The sequence below is a fragment of the Thamnophis elegans genome, chromosome 2 (genome assembly GCF_009769535.1).
Source record: "Thamnophis elegans isolate rThaEle1 chromosome 2, rThaEle1.pri, whole genome shotgun sequence".
Taxonomy (NCBI): Eukaryota; Metazoa; Chordata; class Lepidosauria; order Squamata; family Colubridae; genus Thamnophis; species Thamnophis elegans.
The window spans coordinates 52924413-52948287 of NC_045542.1; the positions used below are offsets into that span (position 1 = coordinate 52924413).

General features: G+C 38.4%; 3 protein-coding genes across 6 annotated transcripts in view; 2 read left to right on the forward strand and 1 right to left on the reverse strand.

Moving 5' to 3' along the window:
- Nucleotides 1-279: 279 nt before the first annotated feature.
- Nucleotides 280-6787, reverse strand: ATP5PD (ATP synthase peripheral stalk subunit d). 2 transcript variants are annotated; one of them, XM_032209514.1, is made up of 6 exons: nt 6685-6787; nt 5541-5671; nt 4863-4959; nt 2478-2549; nt 623-685; nt 280-488 (listed from the first exon to the last, which is right to left on the reverse strand). In XM_032209514.1, exons 2-6 carry the CDS (start codon nt 5660-5662, stop codon nt 357-359), a joined length of 486 nt encoding a protein of 161 aa, XP_032065405.1. In that variant the 5' UTR covers nt 5663-5671; nt 6685-6787; the 3' UTR covers nt 280-356. The 2 variants fall into 2 exon arrangements, with proteins under 2 accessions (XP_032065405.1, XP_032065406.1); XM_032209515.1 differs by having other exon boundaries at nt 6662-6685.
- A 1475-nt stretch (nt 6788-8262) lies between these two features.
- On the forward strand, nt 8263-19047 carry KCTD2 (potassium channel tetramerization domain containing 2). 2 transcript variants are annotated; one of them, XM_032209511.1, is made up of 6 exons: nt 8263-8888; nt 11524-11632; nt 12138-12229; nt 12578-12673; nt 14332-14457; nt 16448-19047. In XM_032209511.1, the coding sequence occupies exons 1-6, from the start codon at nt 8589-8591 to the stop codon at nt 16475-16477; spliced, it is 753 nt and encodes a 250-aa protein (XP_032065402.1). In that variant the 5' UTR covers nt 8263-8588; the 3' UTR covers nt 16478-19047. The 2 variants fall into 2 exon arrangements, with proteins under 2 accessions (XP_032065402.1, XP_032065403.1); XM_032209512.1 differs by having other exon boundaries at nt 8263-8798.
- Nucleotides 19048-21806: 2759 nt separating this feature from the next.
- The window catches only part of LOC116503241 (E3 ubiquitin/ISG15 ligase TRIM25-like), a 42298-nt gene continuing 40229 nt past the window's right edge, over nt 21807-23875 (forward strand). The window contains exons 1-2 of one of the 2 annotated variants that reach the window (XM_032209508.1): nt 21807-22284; nt 23069-23714. In XM_032209508.1, coding sequence (XP_032065399.1) covers nt 23130-23714 — 585 coding nt within the window. In that variant the 5' untranslated portion in view covers nt 21807-22284; nt 23069-23129. Of the gene's footprint in view, nt 23715-23875 lie in introns of both variants that reach the window. The other variant, XM_032209509.1, reaches the window with a different exon arrangement.

The window sequence follows — 23875 nt, forward strand, 5'->3', positions numbered from 1 at the left end:
ATAGGGATACATTGCAAGGTAAATATTCAAAGGATCAATCTATAAAATGTTGAGTTTTATATAAGCATATTTGGTTTTTAACACATCATAATTTATATTTGAACAAATCCAATATTATTAATTCCAGGATATACAACATTAAATGAAATCCAACCCAAAAATTGTAATACTCCAACTTTTAGGCCAGTATAATAAGAATGTTAGAGGCTATAACCCCATGCAATCTTAGTAATTACCTAAATTGCAGGATTCTTAGAAAAAAAGAGGCAGATTTCAAAGGCTCATGTGCAATTACTTTATTTAAAAGATTCAAGAAGAAAAATTGATGTTGCACAATGCTTTCGAATAGCCAGTGTTTATAAGTCAGAGACAGGCTTGTGTGGCCAATGAGGATATTTTACTGGGTCCAGTGTAGGATCCTTAAATCTTTCAGGTAGATCTTCGTACGTCATATTTTCAAAAGGTATCATGTTTCTCAGTTGCTGAAGCTTAAGGGGGGAAAAACACCATAATTACCAACACATCATGAAGAGAAATGCTGAAAACCAGCAGGACAGAAATTATTAAGAGAAAATACAGTCCTTTTCAAAGTCCTTTTGTGTAATTAAAATTGCTATCTTACCTCCTCCTCATATTCAACAATGCGAGCTTTAGAAGCCTGTACGAAGTCAGCAGCGTTCTTTTCCTGAAAGAAGAGACAGCAACATTATCAGAAACATTGGTTCCAGAGAAGCTATCCATGTTTACTCATGGGAGCATAGAGGCCTGAATGGATGCCTCCCAATGCCTCTCCCACCCATATTTCTTTAACAGGGAGCAGGGAAAATGAATGAATGGGCAGGATTCAATATTTTAGCAAATACCATATTTTTAGACTATAAGATGCACTTTTTTGTCTCCCAAAAGGGGGTGAAAATGTCTGGGCATCTTATAGACTGAATATTGCCAAAGCCCCACCCACCTGCTGGCCATTTTTTGGGCTCCATACAGCCCTTTTTCAGGCCCTTTTTGGCCCGTTTTGGAGGGCTTTTTTGGCCCATTTTTAGGCTTTTTCAGCCCATTTTCAAGGCTTTTTTTGGGTACGTTTTCCCCCAAAAAATGGGCCGAAAAAAGCTTCAAAAACAGGCTGGAAAAGCCTCGAAAACAGGCCAAGAAAAGCTTTGAAAATGCCTTGGCTCACAAGACTAGGACCCTGGGATGACAATTGGCAGACTCACGTTCAAGACCAGGTTGCTGCCACAGGATAGGTTGAGCTTCTGTCATATGCTGCAGCTCTTGCCAAACCAGAAGTTCAAAAGCGGGTGACCACAATTAGATAAAAGGGAACCATATCAGCAGCCAGTATAATGGGGACATGAAAGGGGCTCCCAACTGGGCATTCCCCTGGGCAACAGTAATGTCACCATTCAATCCTTTGAACCTAGAAGTGCTTTGGTGTTCCTGATACAAATGTAGTAGTAGTAGGCTTGGATTTCTTGGATATTCCATCATCAGAACTTTTCACTTACTCCATGCAGAGAAAGCATCAGGAACTTTGGGTTTGGTTGATTATATAATTCATTAGAACTTGTTTTTGTCATACATTTTGATTATTAGTTCATAAAGTAATAGCAAGAAATGATAAGAATGTTGAATGTATTTTAAAATTTGGAATATGCCTATAATAGCCCAGCAAAATGTAGCAGTTGAAAATACACTCCTAGAAAATTGAATAGGTAGGTTCATTCTCCTGCACCTGGCATAAGAACAGTGCAGGTTGTGTAAAATATGGGCAGTCTGAACTTTATAGCCAATAATAAAGTCAACAATACCACAATTATAGTGACACAGATTTATACATGCCCTGCAAATAAATATCCATGTGTACATAAAATATGTATTGGATATAGTTAATTCTCATAATCCTTTTTGAGACTGACAGTTCAGTCACCAGATCTCTCAAACATACATCCATTCCATATGCTGTATTTTATGAGTGCAATAGGAAATGGATGGTTCCATAATTCCTCCAAAAATCAACTAAGTCATTGCTATTTAGAACAGATAATTACATATAAAAAACATAGCACAAGTGAACTTTATAGTATTCACCAGACAAGGAAATTTTATTTCCTCTTCCTCATTTTTGCATACTTGTTCTAATTTTCTACTTTGTACCTCACAAATGCTATTTATTATTTCCAACTTTTACTCTTAAGGAGAAAGAAATGGAAGGTCTTCAACTTATTCTTCCACACAATGTAAGGCCTGCAACTGTTAAAATTGGCCATTGTCAGTACTACGATTCTAGCAGAGAAATTACTAAAGACAGAAATCCATAAACAGATGGAATGTGGGAAGCAGGGAATGGTATTCAGTATAATTTAACTAATGGCACCAAGAGTAAAGATTAGGTCAGGAGCGATCTGCTAAGATGTCAGACACCTCTTCAGATACCATTTATGTGTAATGAAAAGAATAATAACAGGAACACTTACAGCCTCCTTTTCTTGGGCGCTTATTTTAGCTGTTTCGGTATCCGCAGGCATAGGAATCTGCAGTGTCTTAAACTGTGAAAATTGAGGAAATAATGAATGAAATGTGTAGCTTCTGCTTTCCAATTCTATGCACACCATGTGTACCTTCTTCCTTCTATTTATATTTCTAATTCAGCAGTATAGTACATAGTTTCCAATATCTCTGGATTAGGTCCTTGTACATTTATGTCCTATTGAATAAGAACCTTTCAAGCACAAAATCTAAATTCTCATTTCAAATATCTACTGCAGACTAACCTTTAATATCTGACAAAAGAACTGGGCTCATTTACACATCTCCTAGAAAAAAATACATCACTTTATGAAATTCAATGTATGGGCAGCCAACCTTTTGACTTGCCTGGGCCGTACTGAGTGAAGAGGAATTGTCTTGGGCCAGATATACAATATATAATATGGTTAATGTATAGAAATATCACTAAAATCACATAATATTGATAACAGTTTAAGATCTTGTGGGGCCAACTTACTTTGTGTCCAGGGCCAGGGGGCATGGATTGGGAAATTTAATTGAATAAGCACAAAAAGTCTCAAATCAAATTTCCTTATTCTAGTAGTAGTTAATACCCTTCTCCTCCCCGTTAATTCCCTGAACCACAGCCAGTTTCAAAGATTAGGAGTTATCCAATGGGCAAAACCCCCAAAATAGTGGCCATTTTGCTGTGAAAGAGATCTTGCAGTTTTAAAATCTAGTTGACATTGTCCAAGGGCAACAGTCAGTTCACAAGAAGAGACAGTAAGGCACTAAGGCTAATTTTAAAAAGTGAAAAACTTGTGATATCGTAAGTCTAATAATAAATGCGGTATTCTCACATTATTTTACAAGAATTATGCTAAAATTTTACCAGATTCACAGATTCAGAGTGGTTTTGGTGTTTTTTCCTCCCTTCTTACATTGGGCAGCCTGTGATCTGGCACTCGGGTTAGAGTAGCCAATTCCCTTACAAGGAAGGGACTGCAGCTGGATCTCCTGCCTGGCTGAGTAACCAATTAGCCCAACACTTTGCTCTTCATAGGGAAAATTCTCTGATATGGACTGTAGCAATGTTATGTCACGTTATCTGGACTCCTGGCTTCTGAATGGTATTAAAATGGATAGGGTACTCTCATCTGCCACACCCCACATGAGCACCTGACTCTCACCCCTCTAGCTTCTTTGGGAAATCAAGAGGAGTATGGTCAATGTGTATCTTAGGGAGAGGTTGGTGCTGGCATCCTTGAAAAGACTGCATTTGAAAACTAGCTGTAACCTTACTTTAGAGAAGACTAAGAGATTCTAGTCAGGATATACCAACAGAGCCCCTTGGGGACCCTTTTGCGTGAGGTTTTAGATCAAGGTGTGATATTAAGACAGTATAGATCACTCTTCTGGATTACCACTGTTATGTCCTGGATATTGGTACAAGTAGTCCTAAGCTTACAACAGACTTTGGGACCAGAATTTCTGTCATTAAGTGATTCAGTCCTTAAGCATGACATCACAAAATTGCTTAGTGATGGCAATCCTGGGGTCCCGGTTACTGTCATAACCCAGAGACCAAGCAGTAATTAAGTGAGGACCTTACATGATAAGAATCCTAGGTAAGCAGGGTCTTCCCAGCTACTACTTCGTGGGCAGGAGCCTTTCCTTAGCTTCAGTTGATATAGCAGTTACATCCCTACTTAGAACAAGATCTTGCAATAGTGATTCATGCCCACATCCTCTTATCTAAACAGCTGCACCCCACTTTACACACAAATTTATTTCTGAATATCCTTGAAAACTTCAATGGCTTGGTTCTGACAGTTCCTTGAAATCAGTACAGCATTTTGCTTTAGGCTCTGACATGAGTGCAATATTGTGCTTTAGGCCTTGAACTAGCTTCCCATTAGCTTCTGAGTACAATTCAAAGTACTACATAACTTGGGATGAGAATACTTATAGAAGCACTTTTTCCACCCAATTTTGAAGTGCCAGACTTGAATAGCTCAGAAGAATCTGCTTGTGAGTCCCAACTTTTGCCAGGTGAGAAATATGAAGGCTCACATAGCCACATCTCTGTAGAAGTACGTTGAAATAGCATCCTCCCAGATATTTGATTCCCCCCCCCCCCCACTCTACTTGTTTTTTCTAAATTGTTAAAAAAAAGAAATGGGGGTATTTCAAAGAAGCTGAGAGGGATAAATTGGTGCTATCAACTTGAGTAATACTGCATAGTCCTTCATTTCTTCATCTTTTTACTGTGAAAGTTTTATTACATTTTTATTGGTGTTTATGAAATGCCAAGTCTCTTCTGGATGCAATGGAATACACCTCAAACACCCACAAATTTAAAAGTGCCTCACCTTCTTTTCAAAATCATCTACTAGGGCAGGGTTTGCAACTGTAGTCTTGTAGAAAGTCCAGTCAATGGCTGGTGGTGTCTCTGGCAAAGACGCAAGCCTGTTTAGATACATAAAAGAACATTAAAACTACTGGATGCTTCAGACTATTCCTTCTTCTAAAGTCATTTTTCATTCTTTATCTTGACAACAAGAAAAGTCAAAGAAATGTCTGGATATTCCCTTTGTTATCAAGATAAAAACTTGATAACAAAGAATGTTATGTTTAAAGATCTGTGGGATGGAGACGATTACTGTTTGTACCAAAATTTCCCATACCTGGTGTTATCATATTTACTAACTATGACTGAGAGGTAATCAATACAGTCTTGTTATTTAGTTATTTAACTCTTTAAATTTAATCTAATATAAAATCATAGGAACAGTTCTGCCTAAAGATTTAACTAGGTCCGAAAGCATGCCCATTTCAAAAAACTGTACAGCTATGCCTTAAAAATATGTCTTTTGTTGCACTGATATAAAAAGCAAGTGAACAGTTCAGCAACAAGGTCTGGAAACATGTAGTTAATAATGTAATCTAAATAATGCCACTGATGCATCCACCAATCACAAAGATATTTTGGTTTAATGTCATTCCTTTTCTTTCCATGGTGCTCTTTACAAACTAAGAAATATACTCACTTGGCTGCAAGAGCATCGCTACGTGATTTCAAAGCATTAAACATAGGTTTCTGTTCCACTGCTACTCGTTCAGCAAATGCTGCCCAATCTATTGCTTTCAGAGCAACCCTGCGGCCAGCCATTGCTATCACCTAGAAAATGGAAAGAAACAGAGGGTAGGGAAGAAAGGAAATAGACAACAAAATAACATAGCAAGTGAGGTATGAAGGAAGTGGGCAATCCTAAAAAACAGACATTGAGTCTTTATTAATTAGCCCTTGGGCCATATCAAAGTGCAAAGTTCCAGAAACAAATTATTACTAAAATTTGATAATAGCAATTTAAAATTGAATTGGAATAAAATACAGCCTAAAATGAAATTGGAATACAATATAATAATTTAAAATATAGATAAAATATGATAAAATTATATTTCGATGTCACCCCTGCAATCTACCCCAATTAGTTTCATATATGTAGATCTCAACCGAACTATTTTGTTTAATCAAAAAATCAGAAATGTTCAACCAAATGAAATCAGGAATGAAAATGCGTCATCGATTTATTCAGAAGTAAACCTGCTGTTTGGTGTAGTGGTTCAGACACCAGAATAGAAACTAGGAGACTGTGAGTTCTAGTCCCACTTTTTAGGGAGGAGAAGCCAGCTAGGTGACTTTGAGCCCAGTCACTTTCTCTCTGCCCTAGGAAGGGGGCAAATAGCAAACCACTGCCGTAGCCAGAAAACAACAATGACTTGAAGCAAAAAACAAAAAACAAAAACACACGTACAAAAAAAAATTGGGAATGTTTCAAAATCATGCAGTTTCGATTTCATTTTTAAAAAAGACATAGCTTTTTAAAAAGCTGATACAGGATCGTTTGCTCCGAGACATCAAGCACTGTATTACACACACACACCATAATTATCCCAAATAAAATAGGCAGCGAATTTTTTTTCTCTATTTTAGCATCTATATTCTTAGCCAAGAGGGAAACCACACTGGAGAGCAAACGTCTGTCCTTGGAGGCAGACATCAAACAACCCTGAGCCGCGCCATGACGAAACGAGAAACATTACAGGGGAAAAATCGAAGAGGAAAACTGGTTAGCAAGCAGGGATTATTGCAAGACTAGCGACCCACCCAAAGGACATCAGGCTGCTCACCTTCAGCCACCCCGCTAATTGCACCGCCGGAAAAGGCTCCCGGAACCAAAGCCTGGCAGGGAGCAAGGGGCCCAATCGGGACGACTCTCTCAGGAAAGAGGGCGGCCCTCGCCGTCTCCTAGAGAGAGCAAAAGGTGAGAGCGCAGCCTGCTCTCCTCTAGACGGCGAGCAGAGCAACGGCAAACTACCCGTCTCTGAAGAGTCTCAGTCATCATCATCCAGGTCCTGGTTGTCCCAAAGGTGCTTTTCCCCCCCAAGAGGCAACTAGACATTCCTGGTTTTCTTTGAAGAGTTTCGCTTCTCATCCAAGAAGAGTTGATTTGCAGCTGAAGAATTGGATGAGAAGCGAAACGTCTTCAAAGAAAAAACACAAAGTCCAAGTGCCTCTTGGGGGGGGGGGGGGAAGCACCTTTAGGACAAGGCAAACTACCTTAATGAAGTAGTGAGAGGCAAGGGGGGAGAACTTCCGTTCCTGCAGGCAGTGGCAGGTGGTGTTGGCTTCATAAGGCAAAGCAGTTGAACCTTGATGCAAATTGAAGTTTTGGGCTCTTCAAGTGCTTCGACGAGTAAACCTATCATCCCCACAAGTTCCCTTAAAATACATGTAATCCTCAACTTATACCACCACAATTGAACCCATTTCTACTGTTAACTGAGTTTTGCCCCATTTTGCGACCTTTTCTTACCAGAGTTGCTAAAGGAATCACTGCAATTCATAACTTAGTCACTCGGTGGTTAAGTGAATCTGGTTTCCCCATTGACTTTGCTTGTCAGGTCGTCCCAAATGACCACCACATATGACCCTGGGGCACAGCAAATGTATTAAATATGAACCTACTTGCCAAGTATCTGAATTATAATCACATGACCATGGGGATGCTGCAAAGGTGTGAAAACTAGTCGTAAGTCCCTTTTTTCTGTGCCGTTGTCACTTTGAACGTCACTAAACAAACTGTTGTAAATCGAGGACTACTTGTGCATTCCATTTCTGCCTTCGCAGTACTGTGTGCTTATATTATCCAACCCATATCCTCTAGACACGACCAAATCTCCATTTTCTATTCTGATTTCTACCACAAAATCGGGTCTCTGCCCTGTTACATTTCATCGAGGATGTTTAGTAAGTGATTGCTCTTAAGAAACTTTTATTAGAAGATAGATCATAATATGAAAAGGTTGCAAATGCTATTGGGAGAGCGAGAATAACCCAAACTTCTGTGGAGGCTTCTGCAAAACCCACTCCATCTTTTTAGCCACCTCTATCCACTCACCCACCCCTGCGATTGCAAAGCAGGTATACAGTAAAGTTTTTTCCCCCTTTCTAAAGGACGGTGCAAATTGTATTAAAACAGAGGTCTGGGAGTTGAAGTCCACACGTCTTAAAGTTGCCAAGTTTGGGACCCCTGTATTAAAATAATTTTCTCTTCTCCGTGAAGCAAACTGGCAGGGCAGTTTTTAAACGTCGTTTCCGAAAGAGAACGGGCTTTTGGCTTCGAAAAGTGTTCGTTCCACTAAGAAATGAATTAGGATCGTCCACTGCAAATCAAGAAGCGCCGATCTAAATTTTTGGAGTTTATGGTACGGCTGCCTATGTATTTCCTTCCGGTGTCTCTTCACTATTCCGACTATTATTGCCATCTCTACTGATCAGATGTTCTCGTTCCGGTTCCCTTTCAGGATGGAACGTCTGGAACGAAGCCGGGGCAGCCATTCAACTCGGAGAGCGCTGGATGACCCGGAGGCGATTCATCATCCCGGAAGTCTGGCGTTCCCTGTCAGCGGGGACTGAGGGGATGGCTATCGAGCCTCGACCGGAGCATCTGCAGCCTTTCCGCACAGCCCGCTGACTGAAAAAAAGGGATTATCATCCGCCCACCCACCTAGAGGAGAAGCCGCAGCCAAGCATGGCGGAATTGGTGGCTGGGGAGGGGCCGCCACGCGGCCGCACGCCCAGCCCGCTCCCGATCTCGGGGCCGCCGAGCCCTCGGCCAGCTGTGGCTCCCACCTGTCCCGCGCGCAGCCCGGAGCCTCCGCCGCCCGAGAAAGCCGCGGCTGGCGGCGGCGGCGGCGGCGGCTCCAAGTGGGTCCGACTCAACGTGGGCGGCACTTACTTCGTGAGTACCCGCCAGACTCTCTGCCGCGAGCCCAAGTCGTTCCTCTGCCGCCTCTGCTGCCAAGAAGGGCCCGAACTTGGCTCGGACAAGGTGAGCGGGCGCGGCGGCGGTCGAGACCTAAACCGCCCCCCCCCCCCTTTTCGCCTGTAGGCCGGCACGCCCAGAATGACGGGCGTGGCATCTCCGAGCGCTATTACAGGTAGTCCTCGACATGACCATTATTGGACCCCCCCCCCCCAAGGTTACGTTGTTACGTGAGAATCTTGTTAAGTGAGTTTTGCCTCATTTTGCGGCCTTTCTTGCCAGTTGTTAAGTTAATCACTGCAGTTAGTAAAACCAGGTTGTTAAGTGAATCTGCCTTCCCCATTGACTTTGCTTGTCAGAAAGTTGCAATGATCATAAGTAAAAAAATGGTCATAAGTCACTTTTTCCAGTGCCTTGTAACTTTGAACGCTTACTAAATGAACTGTTGTAAGCCGAGGCCTACCTGTAGTTTTCGCTCTCCTAGCTGTCTCTCCTGCATCTCTGGTGTAATAGAGTAGTTGTATTTCTAGAAGCAGACCAAGTTCCTTGCAGAACTCCAGTTTTAACCATAACCATAGATTTTAGCCTTTAAGTCTCTCCTAATGAAAACGCAGGGATGCACAGCTCAGTGGCACTTCTAGACTGCATCTAAAAATAGAACATAGGTTCTTTGTGAATACACACACACACACACACACACACACACACACACACACACCTTTGATTTGCTGTGCTGTTCTTTTCTGTATTGATGGTGTTTACAGAAGATGCTTATCCATTGTTAATAAGCAATACGGATGTATAGAACACAGTATGTAAATATGGTTGCACTCAATAGCATTTAAGCTATGATGTGGTTTTTAATGATTTAGTTTAATCATTATGGCTGTAAACCAGGATGTTTAGAATTCTATTTAAAGCTTAGACTTAGCTTGAAAACAAGACTATTAAAAGCACTGTCTTTTGTATAGCTTTCCTCTGGACCAGTCTTATTTCTCTATCTTAAATGAGTGATTAGTCTGTAATCAAATACTTCAACAATGAAGTATTGTCAGTAAATAACTTGAATTTAATCTATTTACCTTGGTGTAATTAGTGTAATTAGAAATGGTTTCTTTAAAAAATGCATACACATATTTATAAATGTTATGTATTTATAACATGCATAAATAATGTATTTTCTAGATCTTTCAGAATCAAGAGTATATAATATCTTCACCCTTTGTAGCCTTTCAGTACTGCAAATGCATTAAATTTGAATTCAGCCCTATTGCTTGTAGAGGAAAGCTTTCTTTATTAAGAGCTCTCCAAAATCCCATCGGTTCCACTTGCTAATTTTCCTTGTTCTGCTAGAAAGGTTGAAGAGATTCTGATTGCCAATTCAATGCCTCCTTCTACTGTTCCTATCCCATCTTACCTCTTCTTAGCAAGTGTTTTTGTTGCCAGTGTAGCCATAATATTTGCTAAAATTAATCTTAACCATACATATGGGAAAAGTAGCATAAAATCATTGAAAGTTATGGGTATCAAAAAGAAACTTTAACCCTAAGCAGTTGAAAGGGGACACACAGCCTTATTTCCAACAGCTGTTCTATAAGAAGCCTTGCTCTTCTTTTCTCCAGAGCTGTCAAAAAACATATTCAGTTCATTGCTCACAGATCCGATAAATTATTCACTGTACTGGAGATCTAACTTTTCTCCCATACAGCTTTTCAGTTTTACATTAATAAAATAAGTAATGGTTTAAAAAATCAATATCTGTATACAAAGCAACTTCTTTCTCTGGTACTTAAAGCTGTGTGCCAAGATAAAGTATAATTTAGAGTGGTTGCTTTAGCATAAAATCACTGATATAGTCAATGCAGAGAATTCTAAATGCCTTGTAAAAAAACCTTACTTAATAGTTTTCCTTAGAATTTAATTTTAAATACAATGATCTAGATAATAGTGGAAAGTTATAATAGTTATTGAGAGGTATCAAATTTGTGGTCTTTATTTACACTTCCAAGTAATACAGCCCTTGCTTGTTTACTCAGTAAGTGAAATCAACTGTTTTCACAAGAAATAAAATGTATAAACGCTTACAGATTGCATGTTTATGTTAATGGAGTTTTGAGATCAGTCTCTCCAAGAAGGTCCACTAGGTTCAGTAGGATACATACATTCCCAAGTATGTGTAGCTTTAGTGAGTTTTCATAAATAGGTTTGAGCCAATAAATTTTTTAAAAATGTTCTGGATTTATCTTTGTGAAGGCTGCCAAAAGTGTTGATGTAACTTATAGCTCAGATTTATTAGATACACAGGATGAATTATATTTCAAGTGATAAAAATATTTTCTAAGGATGTAGTAATAACTATCAGTACAATTATATTTATTTTTTCTTGTGCATTAACTTAATTTGGGGAAAAGCTTGTGACATAATTAAGAGCAGATTATTCATATAAATAAACACAATTTTCTATTTAATTAGATAAAGCCAAGGTGCATCGGCCATGGCCTATTTTTTAAAAATTATGTTACAGAATCATCTAACACAAGTAAATGTAGAATAAGCTATCCACTGATAAAAGAATTTGGCTCCTTTCTCAGAGAACCATATTCTCAGATTCATGACAGTTGGTTCCATGTCCAAATGTCTGGATGCCATTGGAATATTTTTCTTTCACAGCAGACTATAACAGAATTATATCTTCTTACAGGATGAAACAGGGGCATATCTCATTGATAGGGATCCCACATATTTTGGTCCAATCTTGAACTACCTCCGGCATGGAAAACTCATAATAAACAAGGAATTGGCTGAAGAAGGTAAGAAAATCACAACTTTGACAAATGTATAAATCTCTTTTGAAGGTTAGGGATGTTTAATTCCACGTAGAGTTTTTAGGAGTTGGGCAGCATACAAATTTAATTACAGTAGTAGTATTAATAGAGGTTGGTCTTGCCTGAGCCCAGAATTAAGTGTATTTAATCTCATTGATTTCATGATCTGTGTGTCTTTAAATATATATTAGAAAGTCTATGTTACTCAGATTGCCCTGTGTAGAAACAGTACAAAATCAACTTATTCAAATAGGCATGTATTTATGACCATGCAGGGAGGTATCCTTGATAGTGCTTTCATTAGAGCATTATTTTAGAGACCATTATATCAGCATTTGCTTTCCAGTGGAACATAGCCTATAAAAATAAGCTTCTTTTCATAAAGAGATCTGAAAGCTTTCTGATCAAGAGATTTTGTAGTTAACACAGAAGTATAGCAACTTTTCCTTCTTACAAATGCTGAAGCCATGTTCTGCATCCTTATTCCTAGGTGTTCTGGAAGAAGCTGAATTTTACAACATTGCATCTCTAGTGAGGCTGGTGAAAGAGCGAATACGAGACAATGAAAGCAGAACTTCTCAAGTAATTCACATTAGAAAGAAAATAAATGTATGGTGTCCCCTATGTCTTAACATATGTCACCATTTGATATGGTAGACTTGTGTATTCCCTGTGGCATAAGAGCCATATCATAGGAATTCCCCTTTGTGAGATATTATTGGTTTCTGAAGCCTTTCACAAAAACATCTCACTTTCCCTTTCTAGCTTTTAACAACTGTGGTGGCTAAAAGCATGCTTTTAAACACTTTTACAAATGTTTATTTTTATGAGCCTCATTCATCTTATAGTATTATACTACCATCATTTCAATAATATTAAAAAACTTAGAATCTTGATTTCTAACTTGTTAGTTTCCCTCTTTTAATGCAGGGACCTGTCAAGCATGTTTACCGAGTTCTGCAGTGCCAAGAAGAAGAACTCACCCAAATGGTGTCTACTATGTCTGATGGGTGGAAATTTGAACAGGTATTAACAGATTCAGAAATTGGGACAATTCATTGGATATATTATGTCCGTTTGCTTGCTTGTTTGTTTATTACATTTATATGCTGCTCATCTCACTAACAAATGACACTGCGTGGAAATATGCCTGTTGTTTGCAGAAGCCTGATTTTTAGTTGTCATTGCATTCTTTTCTTAATTTTACTGTAACAATTGATCAGTGCTACCAGTTTGTGTCAATTTTGAATTCTTATAAGTATACATCATGCAAAAAGTCTATATTGTAGGCTATTAGGCATAAAAAAGGGTAAAGATTTCCCCTGGTAGTTGTGTCTGATTTTAGGAGGTGGTGCTTCTGTCCGATTCAGAGCTGAAGAGCCAGCGTTGTCCAAAGACCCTTACATGGTCATGTGGCAGGTATGACTATATGCTGAAGGTGCATGGAACACTGTTACCTTCCCATCAAAGTGGTACCTGTTTATCTGCTTGTATTTACATGCTCTCAAACTGCTAGATTAGCAGGAGCTGGGGCAGGTAACCGACGCTCATGCCATCATGCAGTGCTTAGGTTTAAAACTTGCCAAACTTCTAGTCGACAAGCCTAGCATCTTAACCACTTAACTGCTGCACCCCCTGATTATTAGGTGTAATTACTCCTTAATGAAAAACAGGAATCTTTTTTCCTGATTAGAACTAGTATAATAACTGTAGTTGTGCATTCTAACCACGGCGCCACCACAGCTCTCTATAACTGCTGGGTTTTGTTTTTGTGATTGTTGTTAGAGCTTCACAAAGATCTGACTTCAAGGAGCAAAATATGATTAAGAGCATAAAGAAGAACATATGCACCATATGTCAGGAACTTCATCAAGCAGCCTCCCACAGCTGCCATATAATCTCAGGAAAAGATACATTTATTCCTTTATTCGAAGGTGCTCCTGATGGGTATTGCATGAATGGGTGGTGCTGGAGCTATGGCTAAATCTGCAAAGCCTGGTTTTATATTTTTTAATGCTAGGATACGTGAGCAGCTGTTCACCCTACCATCATGGAATAGTCCTAAAATTTAGTGTTTTATCCAGCTATCTCTGGAGCTCCTAGCCACATAATTCTTTTCTTTATTTTAAATAGTATTGATTCTGTAGAATGATACCATATTGCTTAAATAATAGTATAAAGAATGAGAGTAATTAATATGAAAGTGATTTGTGCTTTTTCTGCAAATAGAATCAACATGTACAGGGTATACCAAGCTGAGCCCTATAAACAGTTGATTATATGAATCACATTTGGTAATCATATTAGTTGATATTGACTTCTATACATGCCCTTTTAGATGCATGAGCTTGGAACATTTATAAATACAGTAACACTTTCTCTGAAAATATTAATTAATAAAACATATTGTGATTCACCTATAAGGTTTGATATCTGGTATATCTGTATATAGTTGCATAACAAAACTGAAGATGTTAGTATTTTGATCTGACAGGGAAGTCACATGGTACATCTGTTTTTAGAGTTTAAAGGCATAATATGAGCATGCTTTTTCACCTCCTAAATGTTAAAGGAAATTAAAAGTATTTCTTTTGCAAATCTGTAACTCTTAGTTGTTGTAAGGCTGATCTTATGTTCATCTCATATTGCTATTTTTAATATTTATATCATTTCCTTTTTAACAGTTAATTAGTATTGGATCATCATACAACTATGGAAATGAAGATCAAGCAGAATTTCTCTGTGTTGTATCGAGAGAGCTCAATAATTCGACCAATGGCATTGTCATAGAGCCTAGTGAGAAAGCAAAGGTGAGAAGCCTTTTGTGATTGTAATCCTTCAGTTTTCCTATTTATTAAATGGCATAAAAGTAGATGACGTGGATATTTTTATAATAATTGTATTAAACCTATTTAAACAGAAAACAAACTACAAAAGATAAAAGAATAAAAATTAAAAATGCAGGAAAAATAGATAGAAAAATAAAAAATAAACATATAGCAGAGGGGGAAAATATATAATGAAATAACTTTCCCCTTTGTTGCAACAAGTATAAACAAATTTAATAATTTATCTTTTCTTAAAATGCCACGAAAAAATCACTTCATCCCACACTGCATCTCGTGTCTATAAACAGATCCTTACAACCATTAGATTCAGTTGTGGTTAGCAAAAGTCCATTAAGAAATGCCAGAAGTAACAACATATATATTGTAACCTTGATCAAATAAGCACTCTTTATATTCCTTTTTTCTACTTTTAACAATCATAATTTTTAATCTTGATAATGTCCTAGAGTTGGTTTGCTTTTCATTTCTTTCAGAATTTTAACAAATGTCTTTTGCAAATCCAATATTAGAAAGTAATATTAGAAAGCAAATCCAATATTAGAAAGAAGACATTCTTTTGGCTTGCCAGTTGCACATCCTTTTCAATTATTAAAACATCAGCCAATTTTATTTGTATATTCAGTGTAACATTTTTTTTCCATATCATCTTGCAGGCTGTCATTTTGAAATCAACTTCCAAATCAATCCCAGTCCTGTTTGACAAAACCTGTTTCTATTCTTCAATGTCTCTTAAAAGCCACCTATCTATAATGGTAGACACTTTTAAGATTAATTTGTAGATCCATTACTCACAAAAATCCTTGAATATGTCCAGTATTAAAAATATTTTGTTCCATCCTATGTTAGTAAGCCAAAGTGAAATGCTATTTTCCTTTAATTGTAATCTATAATTCCTTCTTGTTCCCTCTAGTGTCCAGTGTTCAAATTCCCATCTTGTTGTACTTTCTTTCAGAATATAAACAACACTGTCCCATGGAAAGGATTTCCACAATCAGTTTAAAAATCTTATTTCAAATCCCCACATCCATTATAACTTTCCAAAATCAACTTCTAATCATTCTTTTGCTGCTTCATTAAAAAAAAAATTACATGACCTTAAACAGCTCTGTGAGCCTAAATTTGTTGATTAGAACTCTGCCATTGCTGGGAGTTGCTGCTTGAAATTGACCAGACCTTAATCAGTTTCACTCTGAAAGCTTTGGTTGTCCTGAATGCCCACATTGGTCAGAAAAGGAAATTTTAGTTAATGAGTAACTTGGTAAATGAGGATCTGTATATAAATTTGCTTAAGCTGTTCAGGGTTCTAGTCCCCCTGTTGGCATATAGCTCATTTTAATCTATAACAACAAATCTTGAAATACCAGCCCTTTTTTTTTTGGAGTTCCTGATTAGGATGGAATTTGGAAGCATGTTTATAGTGGCTTTGTTTATTTTTGGAGGAGGAGCTTTAAAATCTGGCACATAGTTGAAAACTGATTCTAAACTGATGACAGATGTCATTGTTAAACTGTTTTGTTAAACAAAATGATGTTTAATCCAAAGTATTCCTGATCATTTGAAAAGCAAACCAACTTGTGCTTTACAGGGTATGATCCCCATGAAGGCTTGCATTCAGGTATCCTTCTGCATGCCCAAATTTTGATAGTAAGCTAGTATATTTGTATGGTTAAAATACCATCTGCAATCAAATATATTTTAACTATATCCTGGTTGGAATACTGTGATACATTCTGATGAATATTTGGGATTTCTCTTCACAATATGCTAGCTATTACAAAAAAACCCTCCTCTTGATGACTTGGAATCAGTGTATAGGAAGTCTGATAGGTTCTTATACAAACTTGCCTGTACGTCAGATCTTGAGAGACATAGCATGTTTTCCAGCTCTCTTTTTTATTGTTGCAAGAAACGCTTCTCAAGTGAAATGCTTCTTTTTCCCCCCCCCCCACAGATTCTTCAGGAACGAGGATCACGGATGTAATCCAAGCATCTAACTTTAAAACTCCCAGATGTTGAAAGGGCAACTTACCAGGGCAGAGCATTTCTCCTGCAGTCCAATCTTGCTTTTGTACAGTAATAAAACTAACACAAAGCAAAGCTGAGCCTGTCCTGCCAGTGGAGAATTAAATTCTGGTAAAAACCAAAGGCTCATCCCACCCCAGTCACTGAGAAGCTAAGAGAAAGAAGAGAATCTTCCAGCTGGAGAGCGCATTGCTCTGCTTTTTCCCCCCCTTGCTGTCTTGCTTTTGCTGTCTTGGCATTGACACATGTTTGGGAATATATATATATATATATATATATATATATATATATATATATATATATATATATATATATATATATATATATATATATATATATATATATATTTATATCATCACAAGCCTGGATAAAGAGCAGACTTTTGTTTTGGTTTCACACTGCTATTTTTAATGCTTTAGTTAGAAAAATTGTCTTGGTTAGAGATATTCAGGTCAAGGGAAAATAGATTTGAAAATGAATAATTAAATATTTTTTCTCCATTTTCACTCACCAACCTTTTTTTTTTTAATATGTTACTGGTTCAGAGCTGTTAAATAAGAAAGTTGAGTGAGGGATGTGATATTAGCTGAAGGGTTTTTCTTCTGATAACACTACAAATTTAACTGTAGGCATTTCTTGCAGTGCAGTTTGGTCAGCATTCTTCATGCTTTTAAGGTGTCCAATTACCTGTGATATTTAGATTCTGTCATATTGTTTCTTCTCTGTGAAAAGAGAGGAAAGAAGGAAGCTTATGCCCCATTTCTCTCACCAAAGCTAGAATGTGTCCTTTGGGTTATTTCAAATAGTTCATTGATATGGAAGATTTGTTCCTGCCAAGTTCAGCTTTGCCTTGTCTTCAATAGCATGAAACTATTCCCTTGTTCTCTTGACATCCTGCATTAAAGTAGGTTTTCATTTGTACTCTTAATTACTTTGGTTATTAACTCTTACCTAATAGATCCAGGGATAGAGAGTCTTTTATTTACACATTATGATTCTGTGCTTGAAATTTCTCATCCCTCCTTGTGTCCTCTCATCCCAAATGACTAAAGGTTGAGGAGGGGTGGGTGGGGCAGGGAGGTGTAAAATGATGACAGTTGCCAAACTATTGCAATGTTTCTTGTCCAAAGTGATTTGTGAACTTCTGTATTTTTTTTTTCTGTTGGAATGCTTTGAATGGAAGTAACAATGTTGTGCCTCTCTGAATTCTATTCTTAAGACAAATGGGACTTGCTGATTTTGTCAATTAATTTGTGCCATCCCTAATCAGTGAAATATCCCTTCTAGTTGTTGGTAAATGGAATTCCTGAAGTATTTGCTCTACATTCTGCCTTTGTTTCTCGTTAGTCAACTTTGGCTTCTGGGCCTTTGAATTAAGCTCTGAGCATAATGAACTAAAGTATCAAAGAAACTGCAGTGCTTTGGTTTCCCTAGGCAATAATTGAAGCTCCCATGTTAGTGATCGGAGTAGGATCCCTTATATTCCAATTGGTTTGCTTGGAATTTCTCAGCAAAGAGTTGCACTCAGTGTCTTTTTCATGTTTTATGGTGTGTGGTAATGAGGCGTCCCCTTTTATTTCTTCTTAGTTACAAAAGGAATGGGAACAAAGAGGATAGTGAATGGTTACTGAAAGCATGGAAGATATATTGCAGATGAAGCAAAAATGTTTTAAAATGAAATTCAGGGTTCCGAATTATCCTGCTCCACATTCTCCATTAATCTCCAGTATTTCTGTACATACTGTATATCACTGAGCTTCCCCACCATTTTGCCAACATACCTCCAGTGATGTTTTGATGGGTTAGAGCTTGAATAATGTTCATTATTCAGTCTCTGTAGCAACAGACTGTACCAAAGGTCTTGAGGTCATTTTCTGGCTGCCAAAATATACTCAACCAGCTTCATACTCTGTAATTCAAGCAACTTTCTTGTCCTTCTTCATCCTTCCTGTTTGTAATGTGTTGGTATTGGCATGATCAGGCTGGATTTAACGAACACTGTGATTTGTACATAAATCTATGAGTATCTTGTTCTTTCAGCCATTGTCAAGTGTATGTCCACAGCTGAGAAATAACCAGATGTGTTTGTGTGTGTGTTGTGAGGAAGTATAAGAACCACAGATGTATCCTCATAATCTCTCCTTCCAAAGAAGGGAGATCGTGGTGGCATGAACTAGTTGAAAGGAAAAAAAATCAGAGGATGCTGCTAAGAATAGCTGCCATTTCCAATGTGGCCTAACCCAACTCATTCCCCACCTTGGTGGGTATGTAGCAGTGTTAGATTTGCTTGGAAGCAGATCTTAACTGTGTAGCTTTAGTAAACTAAAACAAATACCTCATTGATTTATGTTATGATCACCAGAAACACCATGCATGGGAAAGCCACATTAGAAGAGTGCCTGATGTCAAGTAGATGAACTGCTAAAAGTAATTTCATTTCATTGTACATGTAGGTGCCATTGAAAACAGCTCCATTAATCTGGAATAAAATCAGATTTGAGAGGAAGCTGCTCTGTTAGAGCAAGATTTGAGCTAAACACACAAAAAATGTTTCTGCTAAATAAATAGGGCCACCCTCTTGTTCACTTGCTGCTCACAAGTTGTGAGAGGTTTTCAGCAAATCTAGTTTTTTGTTGGAACATGACTACCTTCTCTTTTCCATCCCTTATTAAATATTTCTTGTGGTTTGGGGATCCTTCCTGAAATGAGGAGCAGTTTAGTTGGAGACAGAAACAGTATTAGGGATTGGGAAAGCTCTGAGCTTTCTTAATGTAAGGGCTTGAATTCCAGCTACAGCAAGACACTATTTTAGCTCACCCACCTGGGATGTTCTTTTCTCAAGATGAGAAGCCACCTTCAGACCCTGTTAAATTCAAGAATCGGCTTTCATGTTCTCCACCAGTTGTAACTTTGCCTTCTTGGCAACAGGGCTCTTCCTTGCATTTGCCTTTGTGTGGTTGAGACTAAACTAAAGTTGGAGCATGAATATAGATACTGTTTCCCCATGAAAGGCAGTAAATGGCAACAGAAGCCAGTGGTGGGATGGCTTTTCATCTGAGTGATGTCCATCTCTTGAGGTTTTTTTTAAACCATTAGCTAGCCCCTGGGGACCAGTACCTGGTTGAGAAACCCAGCGGCCCAATTGTTCCGTTACAGCAAGGTTGGAGCTAACCTTCTCTTAAAAGTGTCTTTGTTTCTGCACATTTTTAATCAATTTTTCTCAGGGGTGACTGAATGGTCCAAGGGGGAGGGGGTTATCCACAAAGGGATGGGGGTGGCTCCTCGGACTTTCACAGCTGGGCCGTGGGCTCCTCACCCTCAGGTTTTGCTTGCAAGCCTAGAGGTTTTGTACAGTTTGTCACATGTCTGTGCCCTTTGCTACTGTTTCTTTTGGTTTATTAAATGTGTTTGAATAATAATGTAGATGCTGTGATTTCTTTTTCCAATAAAGACTCTGACATGACTTGTGCTTGGGTTGGTTTTTTTCCCCAATTTTATTTTATATCTTGCTGCTTTGCTGATATTAAAGATTGAGGGTCTTTTACACAGAAGTTCTTTAGATGCACTATTTTTTTGTTTTTAATTAAAAATTCTTGCCATCAAAGTAAGGGCGAAGATTTACTTTTGAGTGAAGACTTACAGCTTCCTTTCACTGAAAAGGAGAATGAAGCCATTATTGAATAGTAATTGTAACTGTAGGCTTCCCAATAGTGATATTTGTAAGGGGTCTTAAATTTTAAAACTTAAAAGTATGTGTCTGCATTTTGGGGTTTGTGTGGTTTTGGAAAATAATTTTTTATAAAGAGATTTTTCAGATACATTTGTATGATGTATTTAATTTATTCCTTAGTAACATAATAAAATCAGGTATATTGTGGGATTAGGAATTCTGTTTCAGAATAGCCAACTGTAGTGGCAGTGATTCTGATTCTACAAGCAATAGATGAATATGTAATATGCTGATAAACGGAAGCTACCCAAGATACAATATAAATAACTTCCTAAGGCAGAATGATAAATCCATACAAGGAGGGCTTTTCCAATAGAAAACGAATGAAAGAAACCATGGCTTATTTATCACTTGTTTTTTTGAGGCCAGTGGACCAAGATGTTTGGGTCTTGTGTGTGCTATATTACAAATCGTGTAATAGTGTTTCTTGTTATGGATGCCTATAATCTTGAAAGGGCATAGCAGAGAGATCCTTAACATTTTTATTTAGATGAGCTTGCCAATGACATCATAACCAAAGGGCTTTACTCCTCCCTCCTCTGTAGTTTGAACTATGATGTCACCTGGCAAATTCAGACCCCATGATTGGCTATAAACAGGTGGAAAGTCAAGTCAAAGAGTGGGACAAGACCACAACTGAAAACCTTTAATCATTGGAGCTGTAGTAGAGTACCTATTGCTAAGTGCAACAGACTTTTAACAGGTAAGTGCAGATAATACCGCTCAGAGAAATCTGAAGAACTATAGTATCACAACTTAATTTAATTGCCTTGAGTGTTATGGTGTCTGCCCATAACAATTACAAGAACAAAATATACTTTCCTACTTGGGAAGGTAATAGCTCCATGGTAACATACATGATTAAAAAACGGTAACATCATGCAGATTTATAAAACCATTCTGGCTTTGCATTCTTGAGCAAGGTTTTGATTCAGTCGGTGACAACAGAGGCAGTGGCAGAGGAGTTGGGGAATGTTACCATCAATCCCTTGCCACAGACAGATAGAGCTTCCTGTTGGCTTTGGAGGTCTCCGATGTTGCAAGGAAGCAAGACCTATGTGACTGGCCTGCCCAGGCATCTAATGTTGGGTTCCAATGAAGCCTAGGATTCTTTCTAGGACTCTGGTACATGATTTGACTGAGACTTCAGTTGTTGCTTGAAATGAGAGAGTAACTTTTGCTTGGATTGGATCGCACCTATGTGACCTCTGCATATGGATCCTAGAGGGCCCCTTGATTTTCAAAGGAGTTCTGGGTGACACAGCAACGTAATAAATCTAGAATGCCACTGGGGAAAATGAAGAGCAGAATCAATTGAACATACAGTAGGTAAGAGCCTTTCAGAGGTACTACTTTGTGGCAAGGGCAGCAACACAGTTGTCATAGAGTGCCAACTAGTGGCCTTATTCAGATGTTCAGTTTCTACCCCAATAGCATCCGTTTCTGGGCCAGGAGACTGCTACAATGATATGTCTTTTTTGATGCACCTTTTTAATGTTTTAAGTTTTGTGTTGTTTTCCTTTTGGATTTTTTTTTAGTACTGTATTTTGTATTTTAACTTTGTTTTGAAGAAAATAAAAACAGGTTAAAAAAAATCTTTATTTTTAACACAAGTTTCAAAAAAAATAGGTGGAGAGAATATGTTATTTTTCAAAGTGTGATAAGGATTCAGCAGACCAAACTCAAAGTCAGTTGATTCAGGTCTAGAGATTTAGTTTGGATCCTGCTATTGATAGTACAACCTGATACAATTCATGTTAAATAGTAGATTGTGGACTGAACCAGTCATGTTGCACAAAAAGTTCACTAATAGGTGACTAAATTAGCAGATAAAGCCTATTCAGATCTGTATTTGTATTAGAAAATACATTTATTTCATGATATGACTTTAAATTACATTTTACCTGTTCTTCAGATTGTGTTGATTCTATTTTCAGTAGCAGAAGTGGACTGTCTAGGATCCAAAAGCTACATGAAGTTCTTAGCCATAACATATGGTCCACAGAGGTAACCAGAATCAAAGGAAAGAAGCTCAGGTACTTCTAGCAACCCTGTTGAAAGCTAGTGGTTTACCTCAATAAGCAGCCAACTACCTACACCACAGGGTTGGTTAGAAGATTTATATGTTCACTCTGAACATACCATTGGAGGAGTAGAGGTAATGATTATGTATGATAGATGTAAGATTGAAGAGCCACTTTGGTGTAGTGATGAAGGCACCAAGCTAGGGGAGATGGTGATTTCCAATCCTGCTTTAGGCATGATGCCAGCTGGTGATTTTGGGCCAATTACTTTTATCTCAGCTCTGAGGCCTAAATCTGAAAATATTTTCAGAAAAAACTACAGGTACTAGTTTGCCACACATAGAATGAGTGAGTAAGTGAGTGAGCACGCATGAAAGAACCAGTGGTAGGTTCTGGGCGGTACGGCCCGGTACAGCTGTACCGGTAGTAGCCAGGAGCAGCAGCTACCATACCAGTACAGTGGCTCGTTTGGCTCACCTGGCCGCCCATGTTTATAAAGCAACTGGCCAATTTTGCGCACATGCACAGCGTGCAGCCCCTGCGTGGCCACCGCCGAACAGCTGCGTATCAGGGCGGTGGTGTGCACATGTGTGCACAGCGCATGTACCCAACTAGGACACCCATCCTTGTGCATAGCGTACCAGTTGCGACGGGATCCAGAACCGACCACTGGAGATAATGCAAAGTAAGAATAGCTTTGAGTGTATACATTTCTGAGTCCCGTAAACTTAAAAATCATAATATGAGCCCCTTGAGGGTCAAAAGTTCCTGTTTTACAGATTTTTTTTTTAAATAGGTGACTTGGACATATTTGAAAATCGTGTGAATCAAAGCCAAGAATAAAGTTTCCTGTTTCAATGCAGAAGATTGGCTTTCTTTTTCTTGAAGACAATATTGTATGTCCAGTATGCCTTGAGGTATTCAAAGACCCAGTCACCACAGCCTGTGGGCACAACTTCTGTATGAGTTGCTTGCAGGTTTATTGGGAACACCTAGCTCTGATTGGGGAACAACCTTACTGCCCTCAGTGCCGGGAACCTTTCAGTTCAACACCTCAGCTCCGCAAAAATATAACCCTGGGAGAAATTGCAATGAGATTTGCACAGGAGGAAACTCAAGATCCACAGAACCTGTCTGGTTTCAAGAATGTCCCGTGCGATTTTTGTTTCTCGCAAAAGTTAAAAGCAGTCAAGTCTTGCTTGCAATGTATAGCTTCCCTGTGTGATAATCACATCCAGTCTCACTACACAGACAAGATTTTCAAGAACCACCAGTTGGTGGAACCTTTGAGTGACTTGAAAGGCAGCATGTGTGCCAAACATCGTAAGCTGCTAGAGCTATTCTGCAAAGAGGAAGGGAAATTTATTTGCCAAATCTGTGTCCGGGAAGAGCATAAGAACCATGAAGCCATTTCTCTGAAGCAAGAAAGAAGAAAGAAAGAAGTAAGCAGTTTTTGTATATGCCTTTGTGTGTCAGAGTGTACCCTGTTGCCCAGAGGCGGGTTGCTACCAGTTTGCACCAGTTCGGGTGAACTGGACATTTGGACTGGGTCGCCGAACTGGTAGGGACAGCCAGCTGGCCACGCCCTGAACTGGTTCCCCAG